Source organism: Chiloscyllium plagiosum, unplaced genomic scaffold, assembly GCF_037043375.1.
Source record: "Chiloscyllium plagiosum isolate Xiang-an unplaced genomic scaffold, Cpla_swu_hap1 HiC_scaffold_3, whole genome shotgun sequence".
Lineage (NCBI taxonomy): Eukaryota > Metazoa > Chordata > Chondrichthyes > Orectolobiformes > Hemiscylliidae > Chiloscyllium > Chiloscyllium plagiosum.
The window spans coordinates 129,102,444-129,128,204 of record NW_028270141.1 but is presented as its reverse complement, the minus strand read 5'-3'; the positions used below and the strand labels follow the sequence as shown (position 1 = coordinate 129,128,204).

At 45.9% G+C, this 25,761-nt stretch overlaps 2 protein-coding genes across 4 annotated transcripts in view; one reads left to right on the top strand and one right to left on the bottom strand.

Annotated features, from left to right (window-relative positions):
* Nucleotides 1-25,761, top strand: part of LOC148151344 (uncharacterized) — a 138,039-nt gene that overhangs the window by 28,135 nt on the left and 84,143 nt on the right. The gene's annotated exons all lie outside the window — the stretch shown is intronic.
* LOC148151345 (uncharacterized) overlaps nt 1-25,761 on the bottom strand; it is a 101,170-nt gene that overhangs the window by 6,704 nt on the left and 68,705 nt on the right. The window contains exons 1-4 of one of the 3 annotated variants that reach the window (XM_087983363.1): nt 17,145-18,198; nt 14,950-15,155; nt 9,577-9,706; nt 1,948-2,122 (exon numbers count right to left, since the gene is read on the bottom strand). In XM_087983363.1, the coding sequence (XP_087839489.1) occupies nt 1,948-2,122; nt 9,577-9,694 (293 nt within the window). In that variant the 5' untranslated portion in view covers nt 9,695-9,706; nt 14,950-15,155; nt 17,145-18,198. Of the gene's footprint in view, nt 1-1,947; nt 2,123-9,576; nt 9,707-14,949; nt 15,156-17,144; nt 18,199-25,761 lie in introns of those variants that run through there. The other 2 variants (XM_087983359.1, XR_015754467.1) reach the window with 2 other exon arrangements.

The window sequence follows — 25,761 nt, the reverse complement described above, 5'->3', positions numbered from 1 at the left end:
GCAACACAAGACCAGCCATCATGAGCACCGTGGGCCATCAACAGCAGCAGAATCATCCTCCAATAAAATCCAAGCCAATCACAGCCAAGCCTATTCCCCACTCTACCCAATGAAAACCAAACCAATAAAATCCAAGCCAATCACAGCCAAGCCTATTCCCCACTCTACCCAATGAAAACCAAACCAATAAAATCCAAGCCAATCACAGCCAAGCCTATTCCCCACTCTACCCAATGAAAACCAAACCAATAAAATCCAAGCCAATCACAGCCAAGCCTATTCCCCACTCTACCCAATGAAAACCAAACCAATAAAATCCAAGCCAATCACAGCCAAGCCTATTCCCCACTCTACCCAATGAAAACCAAAAAACGACAGGTGCTGTAAATCAGAAACAAAATGGAAATTGCTGGAAAAGCTCAGCAGTTCTGGCAGCCGCTATGGAGAGAAATCTTGAGTTAATCTTTCGGATTAAGTGACCCTTCCTCATAACAATGACCCAGAATGTTAACTCTGATTTCCCTCCACAGATACTGCCAAACCTCCTGAGCTTTTCCAGCAATTTCCACTTCTATCTTCACCCTACCAATACCATCAAGCCAGGGATCAACCCTTGTTCAATGGAGAGTGCAAGAGGGCATACAATGAACAGCACCAGGCATACCTTTAAAATGAGGTGTTGACCTGGTAAAGCTACAAATCAGCTGGTCAGGCAGCATCCAAGGAGCAGGAGAATCAATGTTTCGAGCATCTGCTCTTCAACAAGAATGTGGGGCATGAAGGGCTTATGCTCAAAATGTCGACTTTCCTGCTCCCCAGATGCTGCCTGACTGGCTGTGCTTTTCCAGCACCACACGTTTCGATTCTGATCTCCAGCATCTGCAGACCTCATTTTCTCTTAGAAGCTACAAACCAGGACTACATGCGTGCCAAATAGCACAAACAGCAAGTGATAGACAGAGCTAAGGGATCCCACAACCAACGGATCAGATGGAAGCTCTGCAGTCCCGCCATATCCAGTTGTGAATGGTGGTGGACAATTAAACATCTCACTGGAGGGGGAGGCTCCACAAATATCCCTCTCCTCAGGGATGGGAGAGACCAGCAGATGAATGCAAAGGACAAGGCATTTGCAGCAATCTTCACCAGCAGTGCCGAGTGGATGACCCATCTCTACCTTTTCCAGTGGTCCCCAGCATCACAGATGCTTATCTGAAGCCAATTTGATTTACTCTGCATCAATATCAAGAAACGGTTGGTCGCACTGGATACCACAAAGGCTGTGGGCCCTGACAACATTCCGGCAGTAGGACTGCAGACTCGTGCTCATGAACTTGCCACATCCCGAGCCAAGCTGTATCAGTACAGCCACAGCACCACTGCCTTGACTCCCTTCCTTTCCTGAGCAGCTTATTTAACGTGGTGTTTCACTGCCTTGAGCCAGATCTCTATCACTGCTACATCATAATTCGAAAGCACTAGCTTTTGGAGTGCTGCTCCTTCATCAGGTGGTTGACAATCTGAAAGCCAGTGCTTCTAAATAAACCTGTTGGAAAATAAGCTGGAGTTGCGTGATTTTTAATTTTGTACATCGCAGTCCAACACCAGCTCCTCCAAATCCCATCATAATTCCACATTGTAATCTGCATCTGTAACTCCCCAGCTTTAATTATTATGCACATGCATTCACTCTGTTTTGGATTTCCTTCCTTTCTTCCCCTACTCCAACTTCACCTGTTCACTGAAGAACCATACCAGACTCAGTGTGAGTTTTCTCTCTTCACAGATGCTGGCAGAGCTGCTGAGTTTCTCTGTTCCTCCCCTCTTCAACCTGCCTCCAGATGATCTTCCAGATGGGACTTGAACTGGGCCGAAGGTAGGGGCACTACCACTTTAACATAAGTACCCTCTGCTGTGTTTCTACAATACATCAGCAACTAAACTCACCTGACAAAGTACCAACCATCAGATAAGTTTTTGAATTTAACCATTGGATCTGTAGGTGCTGGTGGACTCCTGACTTGAGGAGCGAGAAGCACATACACCTCATGCTTCTGTGAAATATTTCCTTCTACCAAGTGTCCTGTAAGTCCCCAAGGTGCAGTGACAGGAACGATTGTTTCTGTAAATAAAAGATATTTTATTCGATGATCATTTGTGGTGTCACTGACAGTGAGTCAGAGGTTACAGGTGAGGGGTCAGGGGTGACATTGCTGAAGTGGGGCAGACACTGATGTGACAGATTGAATAATAGCTTCACAGAGTGACACAGCGCTGGGAGAGGGGACTCCTGTGCTGGCTGTTTGGTCGATTTTTAACCAGATCATTGCACTGACCTGCTCTTTTCACACCTACACGCAAATATTCCCTCATCGTGGAAACATTTATCTTTCGAATGTTGTGACTGAATTTGCTTCTATCACCATTCCAGGCCATGCTTTCCAGATCACAATACTACAGGAAAAGTCATTCTCGTCTGACCAGACTGTAGATAGGGCTACTGTCTCATGAGAGAGAACTGGTGGTGGTTTAACCCGAGGGTCACCCCACCTAATGTAAAAGGAGAGTTTGAGGACGTTTTCCTTCATGGTGACCTCAGCCTGTGCAGGACTTGAACCCATGCTGTTGGCATCAGGCTGCACCTCAAGCCAGCTGTACAACGAAGTCAGCTAACCAGCCCCTTGCCAATAGCACATTGTTGCAACTGGATGTAGGTTTGCTCACTGAGCTAGAAGGTTTGTTTTCAGATGTTTCGTCACCATACCAGGTATTATCATCAGTGAGCCCCCAGATGAAGCACTAGCGGCATGACCTGCTTTCTATTTGTGTGTTTATATTTCCTTAGGTTGGTGATGTCATTTCCTACGATGATGTCAACTGAAATTCACATACTCTCATCATTAACACCTCTCCCACAGTTTCTCCTCCTTTACCCTTCATGGTTTTGAATAGCTCTCTCCAATCACTTATTAACCCTTTCTGCTCTAAGGTAAGTAACCCCAACTTCTGCAGTCCCTCCACACAGAGGCCCTGCAGACCTGGTATTAATGCAGTAAATCTCTCCAGCACCCTCTCCTGGGCCTTGGCCTCCTTGCTAAGTATTAAACTCCACACTCTCTTGTAAAGGCCTAACCAGTGTTTCATGTAGGTTTAGCATAACTTCTTTACTGATGCATTCCATTCTTCTCATTTTAAAACCAAGAATTCTATACATCTTTTGACCACCTACTGACTTTGTCCTGCCTTTTATTGAATATGAAAACAGAAATACGAGAAGTGATCATCAGGTCTGGTTTTGTTGGGGGGGGAGAGAAGAGAAATGGAGTTCATGACTGGAATTTCCATTTCTTTGTCTCACTGCTGAGGTGGGAGAGATAGAGAGACACCCCCGGCCTCAAAAACAGGAAAGTTAATTGAGTTAACTCCTGAATGAATTATCCACCAGCCTCTCTGCCAATCAGATATCAGGACAGTGATGTCCTACTCTGTTTGAACTGGCCAGTCTGTCAGAGGGATCGACCTGTTGAAGGACCAGTCTGCTGGCAGGGACCAGGAAGTGTGAGTGATATTATTGGGGGGAATCATGGGGACAGGGACATGAGGGAAGGTGATGGGGTTAGGGCCTGGTGGTGGTTTTCAGCAGCCTCCCTGAACACTATCTGTGCCCATTATTGCCCTCAGATTGTGGCAAATCAAGGCCCAACCCGACCAGCAGATGCCCCATTAATAACTATCCGGGAGGCTGCCACATTTCTCACAGATCAGGCAAGTGGCAACTGAAGGCTCTGAAGTGGCCATAAATTCACCTGTGAAAGACTTTAATTGGTCACTGGTTCAGGAAGGTTGAAATTGACCTTCCCACAAAGATCATAATTACTGAGGTAGCTGCAACCATGATCCAGGAGCAGATTGAGGCCAATTGGCCCGTCGAGTGGACACCACCATTCGATCATGGCTGGCTAAGTAGTGGCAGATGGAGTTTAATTTGGATAAATGCAAGTTATTGCATTTTGGTAAAACAAACAAAGGCAGGCCCTGGGTAGATTTGTCAAACAGGCAGATCTAAGGATTCAGGTACAGAGTTCTTTGAAAGTTGCATCACAGGTAGACAGGGTGGTTAAGAAGGTGTTTAGCACACGAGCCTTCATTGCTCAGATCACTGAGTACAGGAGTTGGGGTTGAGGTTGTTTTGTTGAGGTTGTATGGGATGTTGGTGAGTCGAGAGTGTGGTGCTGGAAAAGCACTTGGTGAGAAGGTGGTGAGTCTGCTTTAGGAGTGCAGTGTACAGTTCTGGTCACCCTGCTATTGAAAAGATACTACTAAATTGGAGAGGGTTCAGAAAAGACTTGCCAGGATTGGAGGGTTTGAGTTAAATGGATAGACTGGGGCATTTTCACTGGAGCGTAGGAGGTTGAAGGGTGATCTTATAAAGGTTTATAAAATCATGAGGAGCATAGATAAGGTAAATAGCAAAGGTTTCTTCCCCCGTGTGAGTGAGTTCAAAACTAGGGGCATATTTTTAAGATTAGAAGAAAAAGATTTAAAAGGGACATGAGGGGCAACATTTTCACACAGAAGGTAGTTTGTGTGTGGAATAAACTGCCAGATGAAGTGATTGATGCAGGTATACTTACAACATTTAAAAGACATTTGGATCGGTACATGAATAGCAAAGGTTTAGAGGGATGTGGGCCAAATGCAGGCAAGTGGGACTAGTTGGGTTTGGGAAACTTGGTCAGCATGGATGAGTGGACTGAAGGGTCTGTTTCCATGCCACAGGACTCTATGACTCCCTGACATCTTTCTCAACCCCATTCTCCTGCTATCACCCTGTAATGTTTGATCCCTTAGTAACAGCTACTTCCCAATTATTTGCCACTTCTGGGGTGGGCAAAATGCCACCCATTGTTTCGGGTCAATGGGTGGCACAGAGTCTCAGTGGTTAACACTGCTGCCCCACAAAGCCAGGAACCTGGGTTTAATTCCACCCTTGGTGACTCTATGTGGAGTTTACACATTCTCCCTGTGTCTGCATAGATTGCGTCCAGGTACTCCGGTTTCCTACAGTAGTCCAAAGATGTTCGGTTAGATGGATTGGTCATGTTAAATTGCCTGCAGTGTCCACAGATGTGCAGGCTAGGTGGGTTAGCCATAGGAACTACAGAGTTACAGGGATAGTGTAGAGGGTTGGGTCTGAGTGGGATGCTCTTCGGAGGGCTGGTGTGAACTCAGGCCAAATGGATTGCTTCCACACTGCAGGGATTCTTGCATTAGAATTGGAGAAAGTTATAAAGGTGCTGGACCAGGCCAGACCCCTTCAAAACATTTTGAGAAGGTAGCCCGGACCCGAATAATTTTTTTCCTTTTAAAAGGCAGGTGTGAGCTGGATATTCCAGGAGTGATGCAGCTGGTCAAACCACTCGGCTTCAAGTCAAACAAATTTTATTTACACACTGCACTTGAAACACCAAACAAAACAGAATTTAGAATAACTTAATTTATTTGATAAACCAACGGATACGATATCACAACTTAAAAAAGGAGCTGTTCCAATTCCTACAACATCGTATAAATGCACCCCTTGGCAAAAGCTAAATTCAAACAAGTGTCTTACAGGCTGGAGAGGTTTCAGAGAGAAACTTCAGGCAAGACGTCTGTTGAAGCATGGAACCTCTTTTCACTGCAGCTGCTTCTCCAAGTCCCCAGCAGTTTCTGACCGCCGGTTAAAACTAAACCAATCTAGAAACAAAACCTGAACTGGGAGAACGGCCACTCCCCTTTCATTGTACAACTGTTTTAAAACAAATCTTAAGGAGTCCTCTGATTGTTGACTTTGGGCATGTCTGTTAGTCACTTCAGCATCACTGACTTTCCAACCCCTCTTGAAAAGAACCAAGGACAACATAACCTCGCAAAAGGAGCAGCATCGGGATATAGAAGGGTTAGAACTTGGACGTTGGTGCACACAGATTCTGGATTAGTGGTGCTGGAAGAGCACAGCAGTTCAGGCAGCATCCGAGGGGCAGGAAAATCGACCTTTCGGGCAAAAGCCCTTCATCAGGAATAAAGGCAGAGAGCCTGAAGGGTGGAGCGATAAGTGAGAGGAGGATGGGGGTGGGGAGAAAGTAGCATAGAATACAATAGGTAAGTGGGGGAGGGGATGAAGGTGATAGGTCAGGGAGGAGGGTGGAGTGTATAGGTGGAAAAGCAGATAGGCAGGTAGGACAAGTCATGGGGACAGTGCTGAGCTGGAAGTTTGGAACTAGGGTGAGGTGGGAGAAGGGGAAATGAGGAAACTGATGAAGTCCACATTGATGCCCTGGGGTTGAAGTGTTCCGAGGCAGAAGATGAGGTGCTTTCCTCCAGGCGTCTGGTGGTGAGGGAGCGGCGGTGAAGGAGGCCCAGGACCTCCATGTCCTCGGCAGAGTGGGAGGGGGAGTTGAAATGTTGGGCCACAGGGCGGTGTGGTTGATTGGTGTGGGTGTCCCAGAGATGTTCCCTAAAGCGCTCTGCTAGGAAGCGTCCAGTCTCCCCAAAGTAGAGGAGACCGCATCGGGAGCAACGGATACAATAAATGATATTGGTGGATGTGCAGGTAAAACTTTGATGGATGTGGAAGGCTCCTTTCGGGCCTCGGATGGAGGTGAGGGAGGAGGTGTGGGCGCAGGTTTTGCAGTTCCTGTGATGGCAGGGGAAGGTGCCAGGATGGGAGGGTGGGTTGTAGGGGGCGTGGACCTGACCAGGTAGTCACGGAGGGAACGGTCTTTGCGGAAGGCGGAAGGTGGAAAGGGGTGGGGAGGGAAATATATCCCTGGTGGTGGGGTCTTTTTGGAGGTGGCGGAAATGTCGGCGGATGATTTGGTTTATGCGAAGGTTGGTAGGATGGAAGGTGAGCATCAGGGGCGTTCTGTCCTTGGTATGGTTGGAGGGGTGTGGTCTGAGGGCGGAGGTGAGGGATGTGGACGAGATGCCTTGGAGGGCATCTTTAACCACATGGGGAGGGAAATTGCGGTCTCTAAAGGAGGCCATCTGGTGTGTTCTGTGGTGGAACTGGTCTGCCTGGGAGCAGATATGGCGGAGGCGGAGGAATTGGGAATACGGGATGGCATTTTTGTAAGAGGTAGGGTGGGAAGAGGTGTAATCCAGGTAGCTGTGGGAGTCGGTGGGTTTGTAAAAAATGTCAGTGTCAAGTCGGTCATCATTAATGGAGATGGAGAGGTCCAGGAAGGGGAGGGAGGTGTCAGAGATGGTCCAGGTAAATTTAAGGTCAGGGTGGAATGTGTTGGTGAAGTTGATGAATTGCTCAACCTCCTCGCGGGAGCATGAGGTGGCGCCAATGCAGCCATCAATGTAGCGGAGGAAGAGGTGGGGAGTGGTGCCGGTATAATTACGGAAGAGCCAACAAAGAGACAGGAATAGCTGGGGCCCATACGTGTGCCCATGGCTACCCCTTTGGTCTGGAGGAAGTGGGAGGATTCAAAGGAGAAATTGTTAAGGGTGAGGACCAGTTCGGCCAAACGAATGAGAGTGTCGGTGGAGGGGTACTGTTGGGGATGTCGGGAGAGGAAGAAACGGAGGGCTTGGAGGCCCTGGTCATGGCGGATGGAGGTGTAGAGGGATTGGATATCCATGGTGAAGATGAGGCGTTGGGGGTCGGGGAAACGGAAGTCTTGGAGGAGGTGGAAGGCGTGCGTGGTGTCTCGAACGTATGTGGGGAGTTCCTGGACTAGGGGGGATAGGACAGTGTCGAGGTAGGTAGAGATGAGTTCAGGGGGGCAGGAGCATGCTGAGACAATGGGTCGGCCAGGGTGGTCAGGCTTGTGGATCTTGGGAAGGAGGTAGAACCGAGCAGTGCGGTGTTCCTGGACTATGAGGTTGGTGCACACAGGATGAGTTGGGGTAAGATGGGGGTGTCAGGTTTGTATAAATTTGATTGTTATGCAACTAACTCTGTTTGTTTGAGTCTGTGTGTCACCCTGAATGTGATAGTGCCAGCATGAAGCCTAACTCCATGTTATACAGGATGGACCATGGATTGATGTCTGTGAGAGCCGTTGCAGCACGTGAGATCAAGATGAACAAGGTATTTGTAAAATGGTGGTTTCAGCTGACAATATTTCCCCACATCTTCAAACACCCCGATTCTTTTTTTCTTGGCTTGTGCTGGTGGGAATGAGTTGGTCAGTGATGCCTGATGCAGCGAGCTGTACAACACAAAGGGAGCCAGGGATTAGGGAGACCTGTCCCCCCCACCCTCCACACCCCTGTACTGACTAATGGATCAACAGGACTGATTGATCCACTGTCCAGACTACAGAGGTACTGAGCTGAAAATGTGTTGCTGGAAAAGCGCAGCAGGTCAGGCAGCATCCAAGGAGCAGGAGAATCAATGTTTCGGGCATGAACCCTTCTTCAGGTCAGTACAGAGGTACTGACCCTCCCGACTGAGAACTCCCTGAGCAGGTGCCTCACTGTGGTCAATCCCCTGGACTGGTGTCCGAGGCTGTGCCTGATTTACTGTATCAGGACCCCTGACTGATGAGTGTCACTATGGCCTGCACTAAGGACTACTCCACTAAGACATGGCAAGTTGGTAGCTGCCCACGCAGTGAGTGTTTGCCACAGAAAGTGCTGGCATTAGTAAGTAGTGTGGGTGTGAGACTGACGTAGCACTCGGTCATCTAGAAAGATGTGTGTCCCCTTCTGACTGAGAGCTGCTAAGTAGCAAGGCAGACTGCCTGTTTGTGTGACTGCACAACATGGCACAGCCAGGAAAAGCACAAGCATGCAGGTAGGTGCTAACTGAGTGAGCGCGAAGAGAAAGTGACAAACCTGAGAGGCAGCCTGGTCTAATCTGTGAGGTGGGTAGCTGTCCCACCCAAAGTATCCTTTCAATGCTATTTGCTGAGACATCCTATGATGCAGTTCTGTGCTTTCTGAGCATCCTGCAGATTGGACAGAGGCCAAGATGGTCAGGAGAGGTTGGCATTTGATATTTGCCAATGTTTGTGGATACAGAATGCATGTGCCTTGTTCCCATGGGTCTTGCTGTAAGATGCTGTTTGGTGATGAGTACCACAGAGGCTGAAGTAATCAGGAATCCGCCCTGACTTTCACGCTGAGAATTCTCAGCATCTAGTTTGTTCAGTGCTTTTAGCAAAGGAAGAAGCTGTGCATTAATGAGGTGAATTGCAGCATTAATAAGGCATTTAACAACCTAGAATCCCCTTTAATTAGTAACTTGCTGCTGTCTAACAACTCAGCAAAAGCACAAAAGATACAGCGAGTTGCTTGCTCGAGTTGTGTTTGGCTTCGTGGGACTTCTCACCCGATAGCCCACGTCAGCCAGACCCTGGGAACAGTCAGCTCACTGTGTTTAAAACACACCTGCCACTCCCCAGATGTAGGACCACAGAGTTGCATTTATCAAAACAGTATTCAAACTGATAGTGTGATCACATTGGCAAATTCATTGGTCATTGGGTCAGTCTGTGCAGAAGGTTTCAAACAAGATAAGTTACAGAGTAAACAATTCTTTTCACATCCTGTAATAATATAAAGGAATATGTCATGTACCTTCAGCATTGTTAAAAACTGCATAATTGAGAAGAATTTTCAAACCAATCTCCACTGCACAAACCACATCCATTCCATCAACCTTTGTTTCAATCCATTGGATGGCTGGGTATTGCATCTCTTTATAATTCTAAAACAAGAAGAGGAATTGTGTTATCACATGAGAAAACTAAACCTACACCAATAAAAAGTTGAGAGAACTGTCCTAAAGTGAAAGGACTACTTTAGCTTTTTGTACGGTGAATTAAAATGGGGAGAAGGTACTGTTTGAGACCAAGGAAGATAGGTGCAGTTGAAGAAACAAGTTAGTGGAAAACATTGTGAGTTCAATATTGTGCATTGCTTTATTTGAACAGTGAGGCTGAATTCTGGAAAATAATTAGCATTGCCTATATTTCTTTAGAGCAATTCTTCCCAGTGGCAATCTTTTGAAAGGCATTTTAATCAACATCAATTGTTATGGACTTAGGAGGGCTCAGCATAGTAACAAGCATTTGATTGTTCCTGAGCAGGTGGTCACAGCCCAAAACACCAAAGGTTAAAGAGATATCTACCTGTGTAACATCAAATTGGTTATACCAATGTTAAGTCATGCCATTTGGGTTTAAACATGTCCCAGCCACTTTCTAAACACTGATGAATCAAGTCACAGTTAAAGTACCTAATTGTGAAGGTTATTTAGAGAATACAGTAACACATGGGAGGAATTTATAAGGCAATTAGAGGGTGTGTTCAAGCGATTGCAGTTTGTTGACTTTATAATATGTCTGGCCAAAAGGGAATTCATAAAAGCAAGAGTGATTTACCTAGGGCATATCAAGGACAATATTGCAATGAACAGGAATACTGAATGCTGTGACTGGATTCCTTGTTCCTTAACCTAAGTGGAAAACTCTAAGCTGTTTAGTCATGTATTGATTTTATCAGAAATTTGCATTGAACTTGCGCACAGTAGCTGTTCCTTGAACAGATTTGTTATAAAAAACAGGTCAATGTGATATGGTCAGCAAAATGACAAGCAGCCTTTGAGAAAAATTGGAAGTAAAATAAAATCCAAACATTTCTCCTCGACATTCCTTTGCATCGTCATTGCTGAATCCACCAATATTCTGGGTTTTACCATTGATCTGGACTAGCCAAATCAATGGTCTGGTTCCAAGGGAGATTCAGAGACTCTGAATTCTGCAGTGAATAGCTGACCTCCTTTCTTCCCCATGCTTGTCTACCATCTGCAAGCCACAGTGCAGGAGTGTGAGTGAAGACTTTAACTTGCCTGCTCCAACAACATTCAAGAAGCTTGACACCATCTTGGAAAACACAATCCATTTGATTCTTGTGCCTGTTCACCAATGTCACCATCCACTCTCTATTCTCTGTCAATGCATCATGGCAACAAGGTGTACAGTGTTATCAGTGCAGTGAAGAATTCCTGCATTATCTTCAAGACAAGTACATTCTTTGCTCAAAAAAGAGCAAAACTGCATATAGTACTTGAGACGCAGTCTCACCAAAGCCCCCTGTACAAATGCAGCAAGGCCTTCTCATTCTTGCTCTTCAACTCTTTCAATAAAGGCTGTTTCAAATTCCATGGTTGAAAATGTATCTTTCAGAGGATGTGGGTTTAATTGGCAAGCCCTTCAGTTGTTGCCTATCCCTAATTCTTTGATCTGAGTCACTTGCCTGGTCAGTTTGGAGAGGATTTGAGGGTCATGCACATTCGTGTGGATTAAGTCACATGTAGATCAGTCCAGATAAAGATAGTAGATTTCTTGTTCTATAGGACATTGTGGCTGACAATAACTGATAACAGTTCCGTGGTCACCATTATAGAGAGTAGATTTTCCAATCCAATTCCAGCGACCATTATGGGATTTGAACCCATTTCCCAAAGCAGTTACATCAAAGCAAAATACAGTAGATGCTGGAAATCAAAAATAAAAAGCAAAAGTGGCAGACAAATTCAACAGGTCTGGCAGCACATGTGGAAAGTGAGTAAATGTTTCGAGTCTCATCGAAATAAAGTCATGTCAGCTTGAAATAATTAAGTTTGCTTCTCTCTCCGCAGATGCTGCCAGACCTGCTGAGTTTCTGTGTTTTCCATGTTTATTTCTGCAAAGCTTTATGCTCCATCTGCCCATGTGTTCCCCATTCAGTTAACCTACCTAGATTTATTGCCAGATTCTCATTGTCCTCTTAGCAACTTACATTTCCACCTGGCTTCATGTCATCAACACATACATGACACTCAGTCCTCTCATATAGATTGTAAGTAGCTGAGGCCCGGGCACTGATCCATGTAACACTCCTCCAGATTACAGCCTGCCAACTTTACATATCCTGTTTCACATTACTCTTTGCCTTTTCCGTCTTTCAATCCAAGTTGCCCAGATTCCCTGAAAGATCTTGTTCTTGGGTCTACCCATGTCATTTGCTCCTACATGGATCAATCAGATCCTGCTCCTCCTGCATTCCCTTCTCCAGCCTTTAGCCAGACCCAGGGACAGGCTGTACAACCTGCAGACTGCTCAATGGTGACCGTACAGAACGTTATCTCCCTGATTATACCAACCCCGAACACAACAGGGTGTTCTTCTCACCCAGCAATTGGCATGACCTGATCCTCCACACTCTGGTGGCTGTGGTCTGTTTACCCTTTACATTATTGTCCTTCTTCTTGGTGACTCATGTCACACTAACCTGCCTGGAGTTCCCTGTTTCCTCTCTCCCTCCAGTTTTGAACACCAATGATACAGTGGTCACTTACCAATCTGCTGATGCTGTTAGAGAATCTGGGCAGTACAGAAGATCACAAACCATTGGATCCAGTCGTCCGACAGTCAACTTCTTTAAGAATCCCAGGATGCAGGTTACCAAGTGCTGGGAATTTATCAGATGTTTAATCCTGGAGATTTTCTCATATTTACTTTCTTCTTTACCGAGTAATTCCACAACCTCTTCAGATATTTGGCATCCCACTATTTATGTTTTTAATAAAATACTATTGTGTGAAGACAGATTCAATGTGTGTGTTTTATATCCCTCCCACTTCCCACTTCCCTGTCATTTTCCTACCTTTGTTTCTCAGAGTTTAACAATTATTTTTGCTTCTGTCCTTTCTGCTTGCGCAAGCTCTTGTAATATATAAATTCCTGTCTGGTATGCTGCCACTGTCTATTATTCCCTCTCTGATCAATATTTTGTCATCACTTATACTGGACTACAACTCCCCAAATATGCACATTTACTGGAATTGTCAGAAGAGTCCCGTCTTAAATCTGGTATTACCCTGAATTAATCCCCCTCTCTGTGAGCACACTGACCCCTCCCTTCACCTGCTGCTGGAGATGGAAGCCCTGATATTCTTCTTACTGCACAAGCTGGCAGTGGGAGCCAGGCAGGCGATGGCAGCTCATGTAGAAAGTGTTAATGAGGCCCGAGGAGTAATTTCAGTCCAGCCTCATGGTTCAGGGTTGGGATGTGCACTGTCGGTGCACTGTAGGTTAGGGACTAAAAACAACATGGAATAATTTCCACTGGTACAAACACAACAGAACAGAGGAAACTCTCAGCTGTACTGACCTTGTCCTGGATGACTTGTTCTGGCTCTGGACAGTCAACATGAGTACAGAGGTCGCTCACCTCCTGTTCTATATCCTGAGCAGCAATTTGATGTCCAAAGAGGACAGACACAGTTAAGAAGATTCTCAGCATCTTAGTGTTCTCTCAGATCACTGGTGAATGCACTGACTGACTCCTCAGCACCTTCAGGTGGATCTGCAGTTTGAACACTGAGCTACAATTTTTATATACTGTTCGATGAAGATGATTTTGAATACAGCTTAGCTGTATTATGTGTTGGGGAAAAGCTCCAACTCATTGACTATGTAAAATATTCTTTGTTCTAACTTTGGAATGGATTCACAAACCATTAACCCTCTGTCAGTTGGTTCACGGGAACTCTGAAACCTGGGAAAACGAGTTTTGTAATTGCTATCACTCATCACTGTTGTGCTGACACTTACTGTAACCCTGGTTACTGTTTCTGGTGGTGGTGTACCTATGGTCTTAATTTATCTATTTCTAACTATTGAAGAGGACCAACAGCTCTGGGTAAAAGGCAGGAGAATGAGGTTGAGAAACGTCAGCCATGATAGAATGGCGGAGCAGACACAATGGGCTGAGTGGCCTAATTCTGCTCCTATATCCAAAGATGTGCAGTTTAGGTGCATTGGCCGTGTACATTGTCATGCAGTGTCCAGGGATGTGTCGGCTAAATGAGTTAGCCAAGCTAATCGTGGAGTTATGGGAATAGAGTGAGTGGTTAGATCCAGGTGAGATGCCCTTCGGAGGGTTGATTCTGAATCGATGGGCCAAATGGCCCATTTCCCTCCTGCGGGGATTCTATGTCTTATTAATTATGAAATATATGAATTGCTTTGAAGAAGAGATGGAATGTGTTGCATCTGGCGGATGGCACAAACATCACTGGGAAAGCACATTGGGTGGATGTTATGGCCACGTGAATGCAGCTGTAAGACCAAAAGATGGAGGAACCGAGTTTGCTCAATTCCTTCACACATTCCACTCTTCAAAATATTCCAGATTTAAACAAACGTGTTCCCTTTAGAACTTGTCACCTCCCTGGATCTACCTCTGAGTGGAATCATTCTTGCTGTGAATTGAATAATTAATAGTTCATCAACTCCTACTAATACAACCCCTTTAGCTCCACTCTACACCCCCTCCCCCATTTATTCTTATTGGGATGCAGCTATTTAGTGATGTCCTTCATAAAGGGTCTGACAAGAACTTAACAATCCCATGGCCTGTTTTGCACCTCTGCAGGCCTTCACAGTCTATTCTGTCCATTTGACCATGGGGAAGTTCCCATTTTTATTTGGGATGTCTTTAAAAACGTCTTCCAGCAACTTGAGAATGTGCAGTAAAGCCCTCTGTATTGCTGAACAGCTCCCAAGGTGATCAGAACACTGTTCACAGATTAGATCACTGAACAGCTTCTTAAACTTTATGTTAAGTTCCCCATTGAGTGTTTGAATGACACTGTTTATCAATTTATTTATCAGTACTAATTTCTGAAAAGTTCACAAACACTTAGTCTCAGAAGATAACACATGTCCTGGCTGGTCAAGGCCAAGTCTCTAAAAGGCAAATCCCAATGGGATGTCTGTAAATTTCCATTAATACACATTTAGAGATATGGAAGGTGTCTGGGGGAATTGAAAGGAAGCTGCCAGCAGAAAGAGTTAACTCACTGTGAGTCTGAGACGGTGGGGGAGGGAGGCAAGTCACTGAGTGATTTTGTTGTAATTGTTCAGGAAAACTGCTGAAATCTGCTGTTCATTTCAAACTGACCTTTTCAATTTGATAAGCCTTTCTTTGGTTTTAAGATTTGTCTTCAATTGTCTCCAATGCCTTTCAGTAATTTTAAGATCACCTTCAGAGCAGAAGCATTTATCTCTCATTTTCGACTTTTTCTATATTTCTCTGAAACATTTTTGAAAAGCTGAGTTCAGTTTGATATTTGCCAAACGATAGTTTATCGAGATTGTGAGAACAACCTGAGGGTGTAAAGCACAAAAACTTGTTTTTAATTAGAATAAAAAACCATAGTTCACTCCACTCTCAAAGATTTGAAATTCATTATTAAAACAATATTGAATTGTTGATGTTATGCATGAACAACACCCTCATTTTCAGTGAGTCCCCTTTAACTATGGGGTGAGTTCCCACCTCCGTGCAGTGTAGTGAGGTACACAGCTGTGATTCAGTATACGGGGTGTCCCTGTCTACTGCCCATTTTTCAGCTGTTTCTACCTTATCCTCATCGACACCTGCTGCAGCCACTGACTCACCGTTTCTTCTTGTTTTAGTATTAACTCATCTACACAACTGTAAATATAAAGTGATGATGATCACTCCCTCTTTCTGATCTTTATCATTCTTCGGAACCATCCATGAACATTTTCCCCTGGGGTGAGGGTGGCCCGATGGGTTGAACCCATCTCTCAGCATTCCCTTCATCAATTTTGACTGTTGTTCTACTGTAAACTCGGTGATGGAGCCCTCTGACATTCAATCAAAGTTTACAGCCTTTTCCTCATTCACCTCCCTGACTGCATCTTTAAAAGTTTTGTTTCATACTCAGTGCAGATTCCACCGGCATGGTCCTTCTTCAGCCCCTACACAGATTCTTCCTGCTTGGATTTTGTCTCCCTCCTGGCTCCTGCACAGCTTCGTCCAGTCCGGATACAGCCGACTTTATTCTTGGTCCCTGCATGGATCCCTCAGTGTGGATCTGACCCATTCCCAGGGTGATTACTCTAGTGTGGAGTAGACAAAGAGGAGGCTGGAAGAACACAGCAAGCCAGGCTGCATCAGGAGGTGGATAAGTCAACGTTTCAGGTATTAACTCTGAAATGCCTAAAACACTGATTTCTCCACCTCCTGATGCTGCCTGACTTGCTGTGTTCTTCCAGCCTCCTGTTTGTCTACTTTGGATTCCAGCATCTGCAGATTTTTTTGTCTCGACTGTAGTGTGGAATCTGACTCCTGAACTCTCTTGGCTCATGTGTGGTCTATCCAGCGCAGAATTTGGCGTGTCCTCTGTGATCATCCCTCACTTCCCTGGCCCCAGTGCGTTTTCTCAAACGTGGAGTAGCCACTGTGGGCTTCCCCAACACCTCATATCCAGAGTACTCTTTTCGGATTCTTTTGGTGTGCAACCAGATTGTTCTCAGGATTCCTGAGCTAACTCCGGGTGGGAAGTGAAATATACTCCACCTTTTGCAGAGCTATTCCAACGTTCTGATATGAGTACCCTGTTCGCAGGCCAAATGTTGTAGCTGACTATTGTATGGAACAAACTCAGGATTCTCAGGCACACGTTATAACCAGTTATTTTGTCAAAGCATTGGGAGAGCGTTAACTCAGAAAGATTTCTGAGGCAGCACTCTTCCCAGCCAAGAAATCATCAGACATTTATACATTGAAATGCAAACAGGCAGAATATAACTTTAATTCCAACTGAACAAAGAGACCTTGGAGTGCAGGTTCATAGCTCCTTGAAAGTGGAGTCACAGATAGATTTGTTGTCTGCAAACTTACTGACTATATCTCCTATGTTCACATCCAAATCAATTATATTAATGACCATCCATCCAAGTGCAGCAGATACATTGCAACGCCATCACCTACAAGTTCCCCTCCAAGTCACTCACCATCGTGACAAGCACCGATCCTTGAGGCAAACCACTGGCTACAGGCCTCCAGTCTGAAAAACAACCCTACACCACCACCCACTGTTTACTACCTTCAAGCCAGTTCTGTATCCAAACGGCTAGTTCTCCCTGAATTCCATCAAATCTAACCTTGCCAACCAGTGTCCCATGAGGAACTTTGTCAAAAGCCTTACTGATGTCCATATGAATCATGTCTACCACTTTGCCCTCATCAATACTTTCTGTTACTTCTTCAAAAACCTCAATCAAATTTATGAGACAAGATTTCCAATGCACAAAGCCATGCTGACAATTCCTATTCATTCCTACCTTTCCAAACACACGGACATCCTGTCCCTCAGGATTCTCTCCAACAACTAGTCCACCATCGATGTCAAGCCCACTGGTCTCACAGTTTAAATTTCCTTATCGTTCCAGTTTTCTTCAGTTCCTGGAGGCAGTCAGAGAGGTCACGAGGTTACATATTTGGGCAATTGCTTAACCCAAAACACTACTCTGGTGATGTCTCCCACCCATCCTTCTCCTCTAACCAAAAAAAAAGTTCTGTGCGTCAGTTTGTTGGTGATAAGTGTTTTCATTCATGTTTCATTTTATTTCAGTGGTCTATTTGGGAATTTAGAATAGCGGGAATGGAGGTTTGGGCAGTTGAATGTTCCTCCTGCAGTATGTGGGAGGTAAGGGTCACCTCTAGTGTCTCCGCTGACTTCAATTGTGGGAAGTACCCCCAACACCAGCTCCTCGAGAACAGTGTCAGGGAACTGGAGCTGGAGGAACTTCGGATCATTCGCGAAGGGGGTTATTGAGAGGAGATACAGGGAGGTAGTTACTCCGCAGCCACGAGAAGAAAGTAAATGGGTTAACATCAGGGATAGGAAAGGGAACTGGCAGGCAGTGCAGGGATCTCTCGTGGTGGTTCCCCTCAACAACAAATATACCATTTTGGATATTGTTGAGGGGGGACAACTTACCAGGGATAAGCAATGGGACACAGGTCTCTGGTGCAAAGTCTCTGTTGCTCAGTGGGGAAAGGGGAAGAAGAGAAGAGCTTTAGTCTTTGGGGACTCCATAGTTAGGGGGGCAGAGAGGATGTTTTGTGGAAACAAAAGCAATTCACGATTGGTGTGTTGCCTCCCAGGTACCAGGGTTTGTGATGTCTCTGATCGTGCTTACGGGATTCTTGAGGGAGAGGGGGCACAGCCCCAAGTCGTGGCCCACATAGGAACCAACGAGATAGGTAGGAGGAAAGGTGGGGATCTAAGGCAGAAATTCACAGAACTAGGATGGAAGCTTAGAGCGAGAACAAACGGATTTGTTAGCTCTGGTTTGTTGCCTGTGCCATGTACTAGTGAAGGGAGGAACAGGGAGAGAGCGGAGCTGAACATTTGGCTGCAGGAATGGTGTAGGATTCTTGGATAATTAGAGCTCCTTCTGGGGAAGGTGGGACCTCTACACACAGGATAGTCATCACCTGAACCAGAAGGGTACCAATATCCTGGGGGGGACATTTGTTAAAGCTCTCCAGTGGTGGGGTTTAAACTAACGCAGCAGAGGGACGGGAACCTGAATTGTAGTTCCAGTGTACAGGAGGTTGAGGGTAGTGAGGTCAGGGATAGGTTTACAAGGTTGCGAGAAGGGCACTAGCAAGCAGGATGTTGGTTTGAAATGTGTGTACTTCAATGCCAGAAGCATCCAGAATAAGGTGGGTGACCTTGCAGCATGGGTTAGTACCTGTGATTTCAATTTGATTAGATTAGATTAGATTACTTACAGTGTGGAAACAGGCCCTTCGGCCCAACAAGTTCACACCGACCCGCCAAAGCGCAACCCACCCATACCCCTACATTTACCCCTTACCTAACACTACGGGCAATTAGCACAGCCAATTCACCTGACCTGCACATCTTTTGGAGTGTGAGAGGAAACCGGAGCACCCGGAGGAAACCCACGCAGACACGGGGAGAACGTGCAAACTCCACACAGTCAGTCGCCTGAGGCAGGAATTGAACCCGGGTCTCTGGCGCTGTGAGGCAGCAGTGCTAACCACTGTGCCACCGTGCCGCCTACATCCAAATCTAACACCTGGCCGGGTTCATTCCCCAGTATCAAATCCAATACGGTATCGCCCCTTGTTGGCCTGTCTACATACTGTGTCAGAAAACCCTCCTGTACACATTGAACAAAAACTAGCCCATCTAAACTACTTGAACTATAATATTCCCAGTCAATATTGGGAAATATCTGAAATGTTGTGGCCATTTCAGAGACATGGCTAGAGGAGGAACAGAGCTTAAAAATGTGTTGCTGGAAAAGCGCAGCAGGTCAGGCAGCATCCAAGGAGAAGGAGAATCGACATTTCGGGCATAAGCCTTCCTGAAGAAACATCGATTCTCCCTCTCCTTGGATTCTGCCTGACCTGCTGTGCTTTTTCAGCAACACATTTTTAAGCTCTGATCTCCAGCATCTGCAGTCACTTTCTCCTAGAGGAGGAACAGGAATGGTTGTTGCAGATTCCGGGATTTTGATGTTTCAGCAAGATCAGAGAAGATGGTAAAATAGGCGGGGGTGAGGCATTGTTAATCAAGGGTAGTATTACAGCAGCGGAGATAACATTTGAGGACTCATCCACTGAGGTAGTTTGGGCTGAGGTTAGAAACAGGAAAGGAGGTCACCCTGTTGGGAGTTTTCTATAGGTCTCCGAATTGTTCCAGGGATTTAGAGGAAAGGACAGCAAAGATGATTCTCAATAGGAGCAAGAGTAAAAGGCTAGTCGTTATGGGGGACTTTAACTTTCCCAATATTGACTGGGAATATTATAGTTCAAGTAGTTTAGATGGGCCAGTTTTTGTTCAATGTGTGCAGGAGGGTTTTCTGACACAGTATGTAGACAGGCCAACAAGGGGCGATACCATATTGGATTTGATACTGGGGAATGAACCCGGCCAGGTGTTAGATTTGGATGTAGGTGAGCATTTTGGCGATAGTGACCATAATTTGGTTATGTTTGCAATAGCAATGGGCAGGGATAGGTATATACCGTAGGGAAAGAGGTATAACTGGGGGAAAGGCAATTATGATGCGATTAGGCAAGATTTAGGTTGCACAGGATAGAGGAGGAAACTGCAGGGGATAGACATCTTGAAATGTGGAGCTTATTCAAGAAACAGCAACTGCGGGTTCTTGATAAGTATATCCCTGTCAGGCAGGGAGGTAATTGTTGAGAAAGGCAGCCATGATTTACCAAAGAAGTTGAATCTCTTGTCAAAAAGAAGAAGGTAATTTATAAGAGGATGAGGTGAGAAGGCTCGGTTAAGGGGCTTGAGAGTTACAAGTTAGCCAGAAAAGATCTAAAGAGAGGCCTAAGAAAAGCAAGGAAGGGACATGAGAAATCATTGGCGGATAGAATCAGGGAAAACCCTTAGGCCTTCTTTGGTATATCAAGAATAAAAGCATGATTAGAGTAAGATTACAGCCAATCAAAGATAGTAGTGGAAAGTTGTGTGTGGAATCTGAGGATATAGTGGAAGTACTTAATGAATATGTTTTAACAGTATTCACATTGGAAAAGGACAATGTAAATGAGAACACGGAGATATAGGCTATAAGATTAGATGGGATGGAGGTTGACAAAGAGGAGGTTTTAGCAATTACGCTTCCTCGGCCCCCAACACCTTATCTTCACGATAGACATCCAGTCTCTATACACTTCCATCAGCCATCACGAAGGCCTACAAGCCCTCCACTTCTTCCTCTCCCGCCGACCCAATCAGTACCCTTCCACTGACACCCTCCTTTGACTGACTGAACTGGTCCTCACTCTTAACAACTTCTCCTTCCAATCCTCCCACTTCCTCCAAACCAAAGGAGGAGCCATGGGCACCCGCACAGGCCCCAGCTATGCCTGCCTCTTTGTCGGATATGTCGAACAGTCCATCTTCCGCAGCTACACTGGCACCATTCCCCACGTTTTCCTCCGCCACATCGATGATTATATTGGCGCTACCTCGTGCTCCCACGAGGAGGTTGAACAGTTCATCCACTTTACTAACACCTTCCACCCCAACCTCAAATTTACCTGGACCGTCTCAGACTCTTTCCTCCCCTTCCTAGACCTCTCCATTTCTATCTCGGGCGACCGACTCAACACAGACATTGACTACAAACCGACCGACTCCCACAGCTACCTAGATTGCACCTCCTCCCACCCTGTCCCCTGTGAAAACGCCATCCCATATTCCCAATTCCTTCGCCTCCGCCGTATCTGCTCCCAGGAGGACCAATTCCACTACCGAGCAGCCCAAATGGCCTCCTTCTTCAAGGACGGCAATTTCCCCTCCGACGTGGTCGACGATGCTCTCCACCGCATCTCCTCCACTTCCCGCACCTCCACCCTTAACCCCCACCCCTCCAATCACCACCAGGACAGAACCCCACTGGTCCTTACCTTTCACCCCACCAACCTCCGGATACATCGTATCATCCTCCGTTATTTCCACCACCTCCAAACAGACCCCATCACCAGTGATATATTTCCCTCCCCTCCCCTATCAGCGTTCCGGAGAGACCACTCCCTCCGCGACTCCCTAGTCAGGTCCACACCCACCACCAACCCAACCTCCACTCCCACCACCTTCCCCTGCAACTGCAAGAAGTGCAAAACTTGCGCCCACTCCTCCCCCCCCACCTCCCTCCAAGGCCCCAATGGATCCTTCCATATCCATCGCAAATTCACCTGCACCTCCACACACATCATTTACTGTATCCGCTGCACCCGATGTGGTCTCCTCTACAGTGGGGAGACAGGCCGCCTACTTGCGGAACGTTTCAGGGAACACCTCTGGGACACCCGCACCAGCCAACCCAACCGCCCCTTGGCTGAACACTTTAACTCCCCCTCCCACTCTGCCAAGGACATGCTGGTCCTTGGCCTCCTCCATCGCCAGACTCTGGCCACACGACCCTTGGAGGAAGAGCGCCTCATCTTCTGCCTAGGGACCCTCCAATCACACGGGATGAATGTAGATTTCTCCAGCTTCCTCATTTCCCCTCCCCCCCACCTTATCTCAGTCCCAACCCCCGGATTCAGCACCGCTCTTTTGACCTGCAATAGTCTTCGCGACCTCTCCGCCCCCACCCCCTCTCCGGCCTATCACTCTCACCCTCACCTCCTTCCACCTATCGTATTCCCAGCGCCCCTCCTCCAAACTTCCCCCCCGCCCTCCCTTTTATCTCAGCCCACTTGGCACACCAGCCTCATTCCTGAAGAAGGGCTTATGCCCGAAACATCGATTCTCCTACTCCTTGGATGCTGCCTGGCCTGCTGCGCTTTTCCAGCACCACACTTTTCAAAAGAGGAGGTTTTAGCAATTTTGGAATAACTGAAAATAGATGGGCCAGATGTAATTTATCCTTGGATTCTCTAGGAAGCCAGGGAGGAGATTGCTGAGCCTTTGGCTTTGATCTTTATGTCATCATTGTCGACAGGAGTAGTGCCAGAGATTGGAAGATAGCAAATGCTGTTCCCTTGTTTAAGAAGGGGAGTCGGGACAACCCTGGTAATTATAGGCCAGTGAGCCTTACTTCGGTGATGGGTAAGATGTTGGAAAAGATTGTAAGAGATAGGATTTATAATCATCTAAAAAGGAATTATTTGATTAGGTTTTGTGAAGGTAGGTTGTGCCTCACTAACCTTATTGTATTCTCAAGAAGGTGGCACAGGTGGATGAAGGTAAGACGGCTGATTTCAGTAAGGCGTTTGATAAGGTTCCACACAGTAGGCTATTGCACAAAATAGGAAGTTTCAGGATTGGAGGTGATTTAGCGGGTTTGGATCAGAAATTGGCTCGCTGAAAAAAGACAGAGGGTGGTGGTTGATGGGAAATGTTCATTCTGGAGATCAGTTACCAGTGGTGTGCCGCAAGGATCTGTTTTGGGGCCATCGCTGTATGTCATTTTTATAAATGATCTGGAGGAGGGTGTAGAAGGATGGCTTAGTAAATTTGCAGATGACACTAAGGTAGACAGAGTTGTGGATAGTGTCGAAGGATGTTATGGGTTACTGAGGGACATAGATAACATGCAGAGTTGGGCTTAGAAATGGCAAATGGAGTTAAATTCGGAAAAGTGTGAGGTAGTTCACTTTGGAAGGAGTAACAGGAATACAAGTGCTGGGCTTATGGTAAAATTCTTGGTAATGTCGATGAACAGAGAGATCGCGGTGTCCAGGTACAAAGTTGCCATCCAGGTTGATAGGGTTGTTTAGAAAGCATATACTATGTTGGTGTTTATTGGTAGGGGGATTGAGTTTTGGAGCCATGAGGTCATGCTTCAGCTGTACAAGACACAGGTAAGGCAGCACCTGGAGTATTGTGTGTAGTTCTGGTCACCTCATTACAGGAAGGATATAGAAGCTTTGGAAAGGGTGCAGAGGAGATTTACTAGGATATTGTCTGGTATGGAGGGAAGATTTTACAAGGAAGGTCTGAGGGAACTGAGGCTGCTTTCGTTGGAGAGAAGAAGGTTGAGAGGTGACTTAATCAAGACGTATAAGATAATCAGAGGGTTAGATAGAGTGGACAGGGAGAGCCTGTTTCTTTGGATGGTGAAGACTAACACGAGGGGACATAGCTCTAAATTGAGGAGTGATAGATTTAGGACAGATATCAGGGTAGTTTCTTCACTTCAAGAGTAGTCAGGGAGTGGAATAGCTTACCTGCAACTGTAGTAGGCTCGCCAACGTTAAGGGCATTTAGATGGGCATTGGACATACATATGCATAATAATGGAATGCTGTAGGTTAGATGGACATCCAGATTAATTTCACAGGTTGGTGCAACATTGAGGGTCGAAGGGCCTATCCTGCACTATAACGTTATATGTTCTATGTTCGAAGAGGAAGTTTGGGAGGTCTTAGAGAACACAAAGGTGGATAAATCTCTGGGGACTGATCTAATGAATCTCAGAATGTTGTGGGAAGTAAGAGAGGAAATTACAGAAATATTTGCAACATCTGTAACTATGGGCGAGGTGCGTGATGACTGGAGAGTGGCTAATGTTGTACCTTGGGTTAAGAAAGGTTTTAAAGAGAAACTGGGGAATCATAGACCTGTGAGTCTGACTGTGGTTGTGGGTAAGTTGTTGGAAGTGATTATAAAAGATAGGATTTATGGACATTTAGAGAGGGACAAATTGATTAAAGATAGTTGGCATTGTGTGTGAGGAAAATCGTGTCTCACAAACTTGATCGAGTAGTTTCATGATTGATGATGGCAGAGCGTTAAACGTTGTTTATTTGGGTTTTAGTAAAGCCTATGACAAGCTTCTCCATGGTAGATTAATGAGTAAAGTTAGGTCACATGGGATTGCCAATTGGCTTGCCAATTGGGTACAGAATTGGCTTAATGGCAGGACACAGAGAGTAATGGTGGAGAGTAATGCTTTTCAGACTGGAGGTCTGTGACCAGCGGTGTTGCCACAGGATTGGTTGTGGGTCCTCTTTTGTTTGTCATTATTAGAAATGATTTGGATGAGAATATAGAAGGTGTGATTAGTAGTTTTGTGGATGACACCAAAATTGGTGACATAGCAGACAGTGAAGGAGGTTTTCTAAGGTCACAAAGAGATCTTGATCAGATGGGCCAATGTGCTGAAAAATGGCAGATGGAGTTCAATTTGGATAAACGCGAGGCATTGCATTTTTGTACAACAAACAAGGGTAGGGCTTATTCAATTCAATTGGTAGGGCCTTGGGTAGTGTTGTAGAGCAGAAGGGCTACAGCTGCAGGTACATAATTCTTTGAAGTTTGCGTCACATTGAGAGAGGGTGGTTAAATAGGCATTTGGCACGCTTGCCTTCATTGCTCAGTCCTTTGAGTAGAGGAGTTGGGAACCTCATGTTGAGGTTATGCAGGACATTGGTGAGACCTCTTCTGGGAAACTGTGACCAGTTCTGTTTATCAAGCTGGAGAGGGCTCAGAAGAGATTTACCAGGTTGTTGCTGGGTATGGAAGGTTTGAGTTATAGAGTAAATGAGATAAACTGAGACTTTTTTCACTGAAGCTTAGAAGGTTGAGCAGTGATCTGAAAGAAGTTTATAAAATAATGAGAGAAATAGATAGAGTCAATAGTAGTTGTCTTTTCCCTAGGATGGAGGATTTCATGACTGGAGGACACATTTTTAAAGCTAGAAGAGACAGTTTCAAAAACTTTTTCACATAGAGAGTGATTTGTGTATGTAGAATGAACTTCCAGAGGAAGTGGTGGATGCGGGTACAATTACAGTGTCTAAAAGACATTTGGATAAGTACATGAATAGGAAAGGTTGGGAGGGATATGGGCCAGAAGCAGGCAGGTGGGACGTGTTAGTTTGGGATTATAGTTGGAACGAAGGGTCTGTTTCTATGCTGTATGACTCTATGATTCTATGTGATGAAGAGGAAGTGTCAGGTCCAGAGGTTGAAGGGAGGGGGTCTGGAAGGGGGGGTCAGTATCACCTGGCTCACTTTGGGAAGGGTTTTAGGTTAGTGAGGGAGGGGCTGGGTGGGTGTTGGGTGATGATGGGTGATGCAGGTGGTCGTAGTTCCAATTCTGTTGGCAGGAGCAGGGGCCACTTTTGGGTTAAATGTGGTGTCAAGGCGAGTGAAAGGGAGGTGGTGATGGGGTGGGAGGAGGTGACAGTTCCAATGGGGCTGTGTTTGGTGAAAAGGGAGTGATGAGGAATCTGTGGACTCCTGAGGTTGGTGGGAAAGTGAGGGAGTTTTAGGTCCATCAGGGCATAGTTGTCAGGATGGGGGGGTCTATCCGGTCTGACACAATCATTACGGGGGTGGTGTCAGGTCAGGTGGAATGGAGGAAGTGTGTCGGTGACAATGACCGACTCCTGATCAGAATTCTAGGGCCAATGAAGTGAGGAACTTGGATAAAGCCATTG